The sequence below is a fragment of the Eublepharis macularius genome, chromosome 5 (assembly GCF_028583425.1).
Source record: "Eublepharis macularius isolate TG4126 chromosome 5, MPM_Emac_v1.0, whole genome shotgun sequence".
Classification (NCBI taxonomy): Eukaryota; Metazoa; Chordata; class Lepidosauria; order Squamata; family Eublepharidae; genus Eublepharis; species Eublepharis macularius.
The window spans coordinates 98784500-98797358 of NC_072794.1; the positions used below are offsets into that span (position 1 = coordinate 98784500).

At 41.7% G+C, this 12859-nt stretch overlaps 1 protein-coding gene across 1 annotated transcript in view; it reads left to right on the forward strand.

Moving 5' to 3' along the window:
* Positions 1-12859, forward strand: part of ERI3 (ERI1 exoribonuclease family member 3) — a 330943-nt gene that overhangs the window by 23987 nt on the left and 294097 nt on the right. The window contains exon 2 of the mRNA XM_054981809.1: positions 2447-2718. Within this exon, the coding sequence (XP_054837784.1) occupies positions 2470-2718 (249 nt within the window). The 5' untranslated portion in view covers positions 2447-2469. The remainder of the gene's footprint in view (positions 1-2446; positions 2719-12859) is intronic.

Consider the following 12859-nt stretch of genomic DNA (forward strand, 5'->3'; position numbering starts at 1 on the left):
ACGATTACCCTGTACAGGTTCCCAGAAAGCCTGCCTGGGTCCTCAGAGGGGCTGCCAGTCACCTTTGGTGGTATCAGAAGGCAAAGTTCCAAAAGGACTGGCAAGTGAAGCCTCAGTGCCAGAGTAATAATCTGCCACCAGCCTCTCTTAACTAAACCTTCAGCTGTGGAACCAAAAGGCAAGTTCCCTACCAGGTTTTAAGCAGGAAGTCCTGTGAGAGGTAGCCATTGGCAGGTTGAGTCCAGAAACAAACTAACAGAGTAGCATGTGACAAATTGGCCAAAGAACTGGATTTGGATTGAAGCCACAACCTTTAATAACTCCACACCAATATAAGAAAAGGAAATTATTAAAGAAAACAAAAATAAAGATAGAAGTATGTAGAAAAGCACAAAACAACAACAGACTATTTAAGCTAGGCTATATTCACTAGAAATCCCTGAACTTGTTCCAGATGTTACCTTCAGCAAGTTTCAAAGTCAAAACTTTAACTTTAGCTCTTAAGTCTAGAAGTCTAAAAGACAAAAACACAAACCTACTACCACAGGAATCCACCGGTTGCATAGCATTCAAGAGCGCAAGCACAAGGAAAGGAACGTATGTTCCAACAGAGTAGGAACAGGAGCAAATACAGATACGGGTGCAAGAACAGGAACACAGTAGGAATAGACTGAGAAACAACTCCTTTCAAGACTAGCAGCCTGTGACTGGTCTAAACTCTTAGCCAATCAAAAGAGCCAAAATCTCTGATGACAAGCCTGACTGTAGCCTGTCTTCACAGGTAGGGGAGGGGGGAAGAACTCATCACCCCATCCCCATAATGCTATGTGCCAGCAAACCAGGAGGCCAGTATCAGCCTCCATCTAGCTTTGTCCTTGAAAGCCATTTCATGTTTGCACCTATGGCTCAAAGCTTCTTATCTGGCTGGAATAGACAGTGCCTGCCAGCCTCAGTCTTCCAAAAGGAAAAAATAAGGAAGTCTCAAAAGCCTAACCAAGATGTTTAAAAAAATTGCATAAATGAGTTTCTTTACCCCTCCAACCCAACACCAAGCCAACCCCCAACCCAAACAGGAAAAGAAACAAGTCTATGACATTCAAACCAGGCAAAAGTTCCTCAGGTGTCCTCCAACAAGATAGACAAGCAGGCAGCAGGTCATCCTATAGGCAGGTAGCAGTAATCCAAAGTATAGATCCAAAAGGCAGTATTAAATCCAAAGGCAGACTCCCAGAGCAGCCGGAGGCTAAGAGCCACTCTCAGCACAGTCTCCAGAAATCTCAGTCAAAATAGATTTTGCTCTGAGCCAGGCCTGCTTTTATGTTTTTGCGGGAATTTGAAAAAGGCTGTCCCATCAAAGAATCCCTGTGATTGGACAGACAACTAGAGCTTCTCCGATGACACAGTCTCTGATTACTCACTCCTGCTTCACTCTCCCCTGGGAAAAAATGCCCAGGAAAGAACAGAATGGAGAAGCTACCAGCTTTAAAATGGCCAGTGCAGTGATTTTGAGTTAAACCCAAACAATTTGGGTATGCTAGATGTACCCCAAATAATACCACTGAGGGTATTATGTTTGGTTTAATAATACTGAATCACACACCCCTAGTGGCAATTGAGTTTTTACTGGAGATATGATTCCCTCTTCTTTTTTGTATTCCCTTACCTTAGCCTAATGGAACTCAAAATATTCCCTCCATCACACTATTCTAATTTGTATTTTAATTAGTTAAGACTGTTGATTAATTAGCAAACCTTTTGTTTGTTCACAGCCTAAATTAATCTCTTTGCCAACAGAAGAGTAGCTGGCAGTGCAATTCTTAATCTAGTTTGTAGTGGGATGTGAAACAGGCTCCTGGATTTCAGGGCTTGTACATAATTCTAGAATAGATGCTTATGGATCAAGCTTTCTGTTGTTTTCCATTTCTGAAGTCTCGTTCCTCTGCTATAACCTGTACCTTATTTTTTACACTTCTTTTGATACAGTATTGTTTTATATTCCTGATAATCTGCCATAGTATCTTCCAGTGGGTTGTTTCTAGTTCCTGTAGTATTTGCATGTTCTCTTAGTGTGCACCTTTTGGTAGGAAGTTAAAACAGTTATATTGTGCTGAGCACTTGGGAAGGCAGATATACACAATGTTTTAGCTTAGAATTCTGCTGCTGCTTTTACAGTTTTATTTGATACTTCAGATTTTAAGTTATTTTTGTTACTGCCTTGGATATATTGTTAGAGAGGCAAGGTAGAAATACTGTCTTTGGCTGTATGCAGTAAATTTTATTACTACCACAAAAGTATGTTAAATATGTAAATACATATTAAGTTAATAAGAGGTATTTTCTAGCTTTGTGTCCAAATTCAAAGAATTTGTATGTTTGTTTCCATGGTAACAATGAATGTACAGTATTGCTTTTGTGGGAGTAACATCAGGTTCTCTTTTCTTTGAAGTTCCAGATGCTGCTACGTGTTCAATGGTAGCGCTTGTCCATACCATAGCAGCAAAACTTCACCCAAAATTACTCGCAAGAGTGAGGAATACTCTACACTCCATTCTGCTTCGTGGCATTTTCCAGGGGTACTGCTCCACTACAACCGGGAAACTGGCGTCTCACGGCTTTGCTTCCATGGCAGCAATGTCATCCTTTCCCCCACAGCGGTATCACTACTTCCTAGTGCTGGATTTTGAGGCCACGTGTGACAAGCCACAGATTCACCCACAGGTAATTGTTTGGCTTCACTTGGCTTCCCTTAAAAGTGACATACTTTGCAATTTGTATCTTCCTGTCCTTCAAAGGGTAGGTCATTATTACTCCCATTTTGTAGATGTGACATATCTAAGAGCCTAAGATGATCTCAGAATTCTGTGGCTGAGATGGAATTTGAACTCTGAGCTGACAAACTGACTGTTAAAAGGCTTGCTAAGATTGTATTTTTTCCAGAGAAAGTCATTGCTTGTCCATTGGATAGTGCTGAATCTAGATCTGTGAGAGTTCTTTGCATCTTCAGTTCTTTAAAACAAGAAATCACTTGCTTCACAAGGCAATAAATACATAAATGAAAATTGTGTTTTGCAATTTAAAGAGTAGAGTGGAACAATAATACGTTTTCCATTATTTATTCACTTTTGCAAGTCGAAGGCCCACTTCTCTACTGTCTCTGCCATGTGAGGTATCTGAGAAGTTTGAAAGCATCCATGCCCTTGTACCGTTCCATGCTAAGAAAGCATGGACCCAGGAGCTAAGCTCATTTCTAACCTGTGTTAATGTTTTTGTTATTCTCAGCACTGACTTTGTACTTTTCTGTGGAAACTGATATTTGTATCAGGTTAAATATAACTTCCAGCAGGTCTGGGGCTACTGTAAATCTTTAAAAATGCATTTATTTTTATTTTAAAAAATGTATATCTCACCTTTCTGTGCTCATTAGGACCACCAAGGCAACAAAAATAAAAGCATCCATAATTAAATCAGATTTTAAAACCACTAAAACCAACCAAAAAGAACTACACATCATTAAAACAAAACCAGAATTAGAAAACATACAAAAACACTAAAACAACAATTAAAACATTGGATAGGAAAAAGGGATAATTAAGAGAATGCCAAATGAAACAAAACTGCCATTGTCCACTGGTGGAAGATGGCAACCGAAGAGGACAGACGAATCTCCTTGGGGACAGATATTTAGCGGTTTTCTTATAGATAAGCTAAACAGTAGATAAAGGAAAAGGAGCAAACATTTGACAAGAAAACCCTTTTAAACACATAGATGGGCAAAGATTACACTGGTAGTAAGTGAACATCATAGGCCAAATGATTGGCTTTAGTTAAAATGAGAACATGCAGACAATCTCTCAATACCATAATAACATCTTTGTGATTGCTGGGGAGTAAGGGTTTTTGTGTGTGTGTGTGTGTGTGTGTGTAGCCTATTAACAAAAGAGTACCACTTGGTAATAAATATTTCTGGTTTGGATCAACCTCTTGGCACCCTTGCATCCCCTGTAAAGCTGTTTCTGTGCATTGTGATTGTAATGATTTTAAATGTGTTTGTGTGTCTTTAAATGCTTGGTGTGGTACAGATGAAGGGGGAGGTGAAAGAGAGGGATGAGTGAGTGAGATGACTGGCTGATGATTGAGAGTGTGGGCGGAATAAATGCAGTTTTTAGACAGAGAGAGAAAAAAAGATTCAGAGCAAGAGAGGCAAGGTGTGTGCAGCCTGAGAGTGTCTGTGAATTTCTGAGAGAAATATGTAGAAACCTGAAATGTGTATGTTTGTGAAAGAACATTCAGTCAGGGCAAGAGAGGCAAACTGTGTGCCTGAGAAAAGGTCTTATGTGCATTTGAGTAAGAAATTGATATCAGAAGCAGGCAAACTGTGTGCAGCCTGAGAGAAGTTCTGAATGACTGTGTCTATGAAAAGAAACTTTTAAGAACAGATAATACTCTTGGAAACCATCAAACTTAAGAAATAATATGAAACCAATATGCTTATTGTAAAAATAAAAGTTTATTTTGGTTGTTTTCCAACTCAGAGTATCTGTTATTCCCATATCCCATTCCTATCGTCAGGGCTACATAGTACCATGAAGGAGTCTGACACTTGGGCATGTTATTAAAGGGGAAATTTAAATTATTTTGGAATATAATTCCTGGTGGCAGCAATCTACCCAGAGGGGGCAAGAAGAAAAGGTTTAAAAGCAAAACAACAACAACAACAACAACATTCGATTTATATACCGCCCTTCAGGACAACTTAATGCCCACTCAGAGCGGTTTGCAGAGTGTTATTATTACCCCACAACAATCACCCTGTGAGGTGGGTGGGGCTGAGAGAGCTCCAGAGAACTGTGACTCGCCCAAGGTCACCCAGCTGGCTTCGTGGAGGAGTGGGGAATCAAACCCGGCTCTCCAGGTTAGAGTCCCGAGCTCTTAACCACTACACCAAACTGGAAAGACAGAAAAGGGGTTCTAACAGTGATATTCTCAGGAACAATATGCCATGTAGCACAGGGAAGGGTATCATGTTTCTGAAACCATATAAATTTCAGACAAGTTTGGGTTCAGATTTCTGCAACAAGAAAATTCTGCAAAATATTCTGCAACTAGAAAATAAAAATATTGCACCAGGATAGAGCATAGAAGTCAAACCTTTTCATGCTTACCTTGTTTCTCTAGTTAATTCCCATTATAAAATCATGATATTTACACTTTGAAAGTTACTCTGCCAGGAAGGTGGTGAGCTAGAAGGAAAAGGAGCCTCTAGAGTTTTGGGAGGCAATATATGTGAAAGTCAAAGGTAAAAGAGCTGGGAGGCCTAGGGAGGTAAGTTCTTTCCTTTGTGATCTTTAGAAGCCCCAGCAGCATGTACCTCTTGTGGCTTCACACTCTTTTTTAAAATGTGAATAACAAACATGCATTTTAAAGATTTCTTCATAGCCAAGCAGGCTACAGTATATGACTGTTATGTATTACACGGCTTAGATTTTTATACTTTAGGCCCTCTAGACTCTGTCCTTAATATTTTGGAACAGAAAATATTGCTAAATAAAAATGAGTTCTCCCTATGTTCAAGATGGTAATGAACATCTGCAGTTGTGGATTTCAGTAGACTGTTGCACCATGGCTGCCTTAATTCAGGTTTACTCTTCCAAGCTGGGAATTAATAAAGTTGATTAATACATTTTCTTTAACTGAAAAATAGGTTAATTTCTACATGCATTAAAAGTAAAAATGTGTTAAGGAACTTTTTCCTGAAATATTTTAAATTTCTGACAGAGGAAAAGTTGGAAGGATATTGAATTTTGCTGCCATTTTCTGCTTCCTATCAGGTCCAGCTATTGGCAGGGCTTAAAGAACATCCTTATCTGGATTGCAGCCATTACAGGAGTATTGCAGCTCATTATTTAACTGTCTTGAAGATGTGCATGTCTTTGTTACTTTGTCTTGTTGAGAAGCCATTGGCTCAATTAACTGGAAATGAACTGGATTTTAAAAATCTTTCAAATCTTCTGAAGTTCTAGATGACAGGAGGCACAGATTTTTTAAAAGTAATTCTATGGACATTCCTTAACAGTTACCTGAATGAGACATAGGGCTGTTTGCTGTGTACCTAGCCTCCGGTGCAAAGGCCTGTCAAAGCTGTAAATTGACTCTACTATGTCCCTTTGAATATGTGGTTGGCCTGTGTGCATTTTGATGCAAAACCATGATGCATGTGACGCTAGTTTACAGCTGGCAGTAAAAATGGAACATGAGTGGAATATGATTACTACTTCTTTAAGGGGCTGTCTCCCCCAAGTCCTTGCTGTGGAATGTAGCAATATGTCCTATTGCAGCTTTGCTGTATATTTTGTGGGGAAGACGGTGCGTTAAGGTGGGATATTATTCAACTGGATGTTTTCATCAACTGTGTCTGTATCTTGCCTGCAGAGTACATGTCTGCACTCTTGTCATGTTTCTACAGAAACCTGTAGAGGCACTAAAGAGACTTTCTTCAAACTATCTTACTAAATTTTGAGAACTTGTTCCCTATGGCAAAGTTGTATTTCTTTACTGATGTACATTTAATGTGTGTCTGGAGAGAGCAAGCTGGTGTGTAGGTTGTCTCGTGAATTCTTTGTGCTTGCTGATTCCTTCACTGACAGCTGTGTAAGAACTAGAAGTACTAGAAGCAGAGAGCTGGATTTCAGAGCACAAGTTGAACAGCCAGACAGCCAAGCTAACCAGGTTGTGACACTATAAACCTATATGTAAAGGTAAAGCCACCAGTGTATAAGTCAGGGTTTATCCTTGGAAAGCCTGACCTGTTTTTTAAGAAAGGTATAAATAGTATGGCAACATCACAGTCCCTTGTAGAATAAGAACCAGGAGTCATGCTTGGGCTGGCATACAGGATTAGGGTCAGGGTTCAGAATAAGAAGGAAGATTAGGCAGAGCATAAGTGAACTGTAGTGCATTTAGCTGCACCAGTTAGACAGAAGCAAATATGATGATAGTAGTGACCCTCCTTTCTCTGAAATCTTTTATAACTTGGAGCATATAACCAGCAGTTCTTAAATTCACATCTTCATTGGGTCAGCTGTGCCAACTGAATGTGGAGGGCCCCAGGGAGAAAGTTCATCCTCTTTCTGTTACAAATATTGTTCTGCTCTTTTTATTTGCTCACAATAAATTTGTTTTGGAAACAACAGAGCTCTGTGGAGGAGATGGATTTCATGAAGGACTGTCTTCTTCTGTCCTCTGTGGCTGAGGGATGATCCGTGTGGTTGCCACTCGGGCTGTGCACTTTGGTATTCCCTTTGGGTAAAAATACCCGAAGCAGAGCTGACTGGCCCCAATTCGGAAATCCAGAATCAAAGCTTTCCGAAGCTTTTGGAAAGCTTCAGGGCTGAGTTTAAACATCATCCCACCCCCACCTACCTTGTTGGCGGCAGGCGGCGCCGCCTGAGCCTGCGGGGCATTGGGGAACACCGGAGCTGCCTCCTCCGGCCCTTCCTGCCCCTCAAATGGCTGCGGCGCGCTGGCACCGCAGCAGCCATTTGAGGGGCAGGAAGGGCCGGAGGAGGGGGAGAAAGCCCCTCCTGCCCCTCAAATGGCTGCTGCGGTGCTGGGGCACCACGGCCATTTGAGGGGCAGGAAGGGCTGGAGGAGGCAGCTCCAGCCTTCCCCAATGCCGTGGAAGCTCAGGTGGCGGCACAAGGCTGCGATGGCCTGGAGCCTCCAGGCCGTCACAGCAGCCTCGTGCCGCCGCTGTTGCCACAGCAGCGGCAGCATGAGGCTGCTGCGATGGCCTGGAGCCTCCAGGCCATCGCAGCCTTGTGCCACCGCCGCCTCAGCGGCAGCAGCCTGCAGTACAGCTGACTCTCCCACCTGGTAAGGTAAGTGGATGGGGGGTGGAGGGGTTCCCCAGGGGAGTGAGGGGTGGAAAGGTTGCCCCGGGGGGGGAGGTGGGGGTGGGGGAGTTGCCTCCCTCATTTCAGTATGCTCTGAATATTTATGGAGCATACTGAAGTGAGTAAAGTATCTTAATTCTGAAGCGGCTTAAGGTATTAAGGTATTTCTGAATTTTTTCCCCACTTTGGGGAAACCTGAAGGGGGAAACCTGAATCAACCCCCTCCTGCACACCCCTAGTTGCCACCCCATGTACATGTGCTTAGAAGCCATCCCCAGTCCTGTAGTGGTTTGTATTCATGCTTTACATTTTTAGGTGCACATGTAAAATCTAAATTGTACCATGAGAAACCCCGCCCCAATTCTGGTGTCAAAGATTTAGTTGATTCTATCGTAATTCAGGAACAAGTGTTAAAATTATTTAAAAGTATGCCCTTTTGGTTCATGTAACATTCTTATCTGTCACATGTAAGAAAAGACTTTTAAAAAGACCATATACTCCCAAATAATAGTTTTTACTTTCATAAAAAGATAGTAGAATTTGTTTATTTAAAAAAATATCCCACTTTTCTTTAAATCAAAACAGCTCTAAACTTGTAAAACCTTTTTTTGTACCATGGTTTATTATCCACACTAGTTCAGTTGCCAGCTTAAAATTGGCAATATTAAAATATGCTCACCTGAAACAGCAGAAAAGATGCACTTTCCTATGTGTGGGATATTTTTTGCTTCTTGCTGTTGTTTATTGTTAATGCAGTGTTGCTACTGGTGTAATTGTTGTATGCAATACACTTCCACTAAAACATTTAATTAAAAAAAGAAAAACAGTCAAGATGGTAGAGTTCCCCAGGAATTTCAGAACTACAGGTACCCAAACATCTTATTGACCTCATAAGGTCATATTGACCAGAACCACATATTTTGGTACCCAAAATCCCAAAGGCACTTCTTATTTATCGGTAGCTTTGTATAACAGTAAAGTGACTCCCCCAAAATATAGGTGCAATTAGCTAGGTTTTTAATGCTGAGTTTTAATGTTTTATGTTTTTAATGGTGGTAATGGTTTGAATTGTGTAATGTGTTTTAAGCCTTGTTGTGATCCCCCCTGAGCCCGCTGGTGTGAGGAGGGTGGAGTATAAATTGAATAAATTAAATTAAATTAATGAATAACTTTTATGGTACTTTATGTTTGTGTTTTATTTTGTAAGCCACCTTGGACAGTTTCCTCGAGAGCCAGCATAGAAATATTCTAAATAAACAAAGCCAAATACTAAGCTATATTTATTATAAACCGCTGGATGTTCTATCTGGTCCAAATCTCTGTTTCAGAGGTTGCACTGTTACCTTCTTTCATGAGGGATCCAATCTGAGGACCAGTGCATATTATGCCTTTAAATTCCTGACTCTGTTGGTTCCTTGGCCATGGCCAGCCAGGTATGTGTACAAACACTGCTGCATATGACAATGCTCTCTTTCCTTGGCTACTTTAAAAGCTGTCTTTTGAATATTGGTTGACATGTGTGAAGATACCTCTGATAGCAGTTGCATGGAGTGGCATAGATGGGAAACTGGCATGTTCCAGCATTCAGGTTCTACAATTCTTTTTCCTGCATTGGCCCAAGTTCCCCTGTTCCTATTGCACATTGCATTTGTAAGCCCCTACTTCTTTCAGAATTTATTTAATCTGGTATCCTGTCAGATGTACCTGTTAATTTAGAGGATGTACATAACATCATAGGGCACTAATAGAAGATTTCTGTTGTCATCTATTGTTTCCATTTTCTGGTACCTTCAGATTTTAGGATTCTCTTGTCAAGGCGATTTATGACATTAGCCATCTTCCATGTATTTGTGTAGTTTTGTAAACACATATATTGTTCAGTTCCACAACATCCTGTGGTAGTGAGTTCCAAAGATCAGCAGTTTGCTTCATGGGAGTGGATTCTTTTGATCATTTTAAAATTTGTTGTGAATTAATACATTTTACAGAGTGCTTTTTAATTCCATCCTCCTCTACAAATGTTATAAAAAAAATACAGATTTTTGTCTTCTTTTCACTGTTAACTGTGAACTATACAGGTTGATTTTTTTCTGTTAGGTAATTTGTACTTCTAGTAGACTTTCATGCCATTTTCCTTAAAAACATTTCCTCATTCCATTGAGAAACTGGGAGCTTGACTCTCAAAAGCTTGAAATCTTGTTGGTCTTTAATGTGCTCCTGGACTTGAGACTTGGATTTATTATGGACTTTGTTGGGTTAACTTGAGCCCAAATACAGTGAGCATTTTAATAATAACCTCTATGTGTTATGGAGATATGGCATTTTGATGTTCTAGGCTGAAATCTTGTCATTTTCCAAATGGCTATACATTTTGGATCCTTTCTAAAAAAGAGCAATGGTCTGATGCTGCATTATAGATTTAACCAAGATATTATGGTAAATATAAGGAAACTAAGAATAAAGAGATACTGTGAAATGGCCATTATTGAATTTCTAAAGAAGTAAATATGAAGCAGATGTTAAGGTGCCTCCTCTGGCATCTCTCAGGGTTACTGAATTGGATTAATGTTCCCTATGAAATGGAAAATTTTGTTTATTTGTTTATTTATTTATAGTCTGTCTTTCTCACTGAGACCCAAGGTGGATTACGCAGTGCAAGTCAATAAGAACAACTGCTAAGACATTCAGTGAACCAATACAATCAATAGCTGGAATATTCAGTGAACAAATACAATAGGGCATGGGTTGCAGAAATTTGAAACAGGCATAAATCAGAAAAACAGAGATGAAACATTGCTGAAACAAAGCGCACTTAAACATTACATTTGTAATGAAGTGGAAACTAGGGGTGTGCACCAAAAAAATCCAAGTGATCCAAATTTAGGTTTCAGGGATACCAAAAAAAAATCAGTATCCCAAAAATCTAGGTCAGATTCTCTGATCCAGGTTAGAGAATCCTGGATTTAACTAGCCATTATTCCCTATGGGGGCCGGGGGGGGGGAGTATTTTTAAATCAAACTCCACCAAATTTGCAGGAAACCTACTTCTGACTGTCCCCTAAAGACACCCCCCCCCCCAGATTTCAGGAAGATTGGACCCCGGAGTCCAATTCTGTGGACCCCTGAACAAGTTTCCCTCAGCCACTCTCTATAGTTTCCTATGGAGGAAACATTTCCAAGGCTTTTAAACTCCCCCCCCCCCTCGTTGTGATTCTCTGGTTCGACATTGATTCCCTTGCAAGCTAAAACAGCAAAGCACACAGAACCAAACTGCAGCAAGGGAACCAGTGTCAGCCCTGAGAATTTGAATGTTGAACCAGAGAATCCTCAAGTCACAAAGTTTAAAAGGTGGCTGGCAGTGGTGGCTGCTTGAAGGGATCTTTTGGAGCTCAAGTGGGGGGAAGGGCAGAATGGAATTGGAATCCACTCTGCCTGCTGCCTTGTTTCCTGCCCTGCCATCCTTGTGCTGCTCTCCTGCCACAGTGTGGAGCTTGGCTCGGCGCCACTGCCCCTCTCACTTGCTGCTCCAATCCAACTGCCTGCTGCAGTTGGATAAACCTGACCCAGCAGACAGATCAGATCCAGGGTTTGCCCTAGGGAATTGGCAAAGCTGGATTATGCCAGATTGGCATAAAGCTTATTTTGGGCCAGTTCCTGGACCTGATTGCACACCCCTAGTGGAAACTACTCAGTAGGAGCATAGCTAAATCAACAAACAGTAGCAGTAGAATAATCTACAGACCTTGTCCCTATCTAAAGCATCTCTTTGAGCCAATTCTTACAGCAGTGCCCTATTACCTGAGAAAAAACCCCTTCTGAGTAATTCAGATTTGCATTTTTTGAAGAAAACCAGGAGACGAGCAGCTGATCATTTAAAAAGTGGGGCTTCCCGGCCAGGAGTTCCCAGCCGGTCAGCCAAGCCTCACCCACTGTTTAAATAGGCAGTTCCCCACTGCTCTGAGCAGGGAAAATGCCCATTTAAGTAGCAGGCGTGGCTTGGCTGGCCGGCCTGGAATGCTGGCCGGCCAGCTCAGCCCAGCTCCGCTTTTTAAATGGGCACTTTTCCCCGTATCGTGGAGCGGCGGGGAACTGTCCATTTAAGCAGCGGGCGCTGCTTTGCTGGCCGGCCAGGACAGCTCAGCCCAGCCCCGCTTTTTAAGTGGGCACTTCCCTGCCACTTGGAGCGGTGGGGAACTTCCCATTTAAACAGCAGTGCAGTTTGGCTAGCTGGCTGGGAACTCCTGGCTGGGCAGCCAAGCCCCGCTGTTTAATCGATCAGCTGCTTGTTGGGGATCTCCCTGACAAGCAGCTGATCCGCAGGTTTAAATGCCCCTTTCTCTGCCGCTGTGCAGTGGCACAGAAAGAGGCATTGCCCTTTAAAATGAACCAAACGAAACAGTAGACCAGTTTGTGGAAGTTTGTGGAAACAAGCTTCCATGAACCACTGGTTCATGAACCACAAACCGGGATGGTTCATGGGTTTTTTTGGTTTGTATTCAGGTTCGTGCCCATCTCTAGTGCTGAGCCAGACCACTGTATAGTGAGAGTATGCGTATGTGTGTATTGGGGTACTTAGCCATCCTTTATTAAGCAAATGCAGCTAGTAGATTTTTTCTTCTGTAACCTCATTGGAGTGGTTGGTGTGGTCAGTTTTTGCAGAAATATCGAGGCTTTAGCCATGTTGTCCATTACCCCTGAAGGCCAGAGTGTAGGACGGTGCAACTTGGCTTGCTCTCATTAAAATAATAATTAAAAACTCACTAGGCCAGTGATATCCATATGCTGTCCCTTCTTTTAACTGCCTTGGAATAAAAACACGGGGGCAAAGAACTCAAGCCTTCTACAAGCTCTGATTCTTTGTCCCCCCCCTCCCAAAGTTGGAGGCATCAACTCTCATCTGTCAAAGTGTAGATCAGCAATTAAAACACAAACAGCGAAATGCCAAAGATGACCTGGAGCACAAAGCG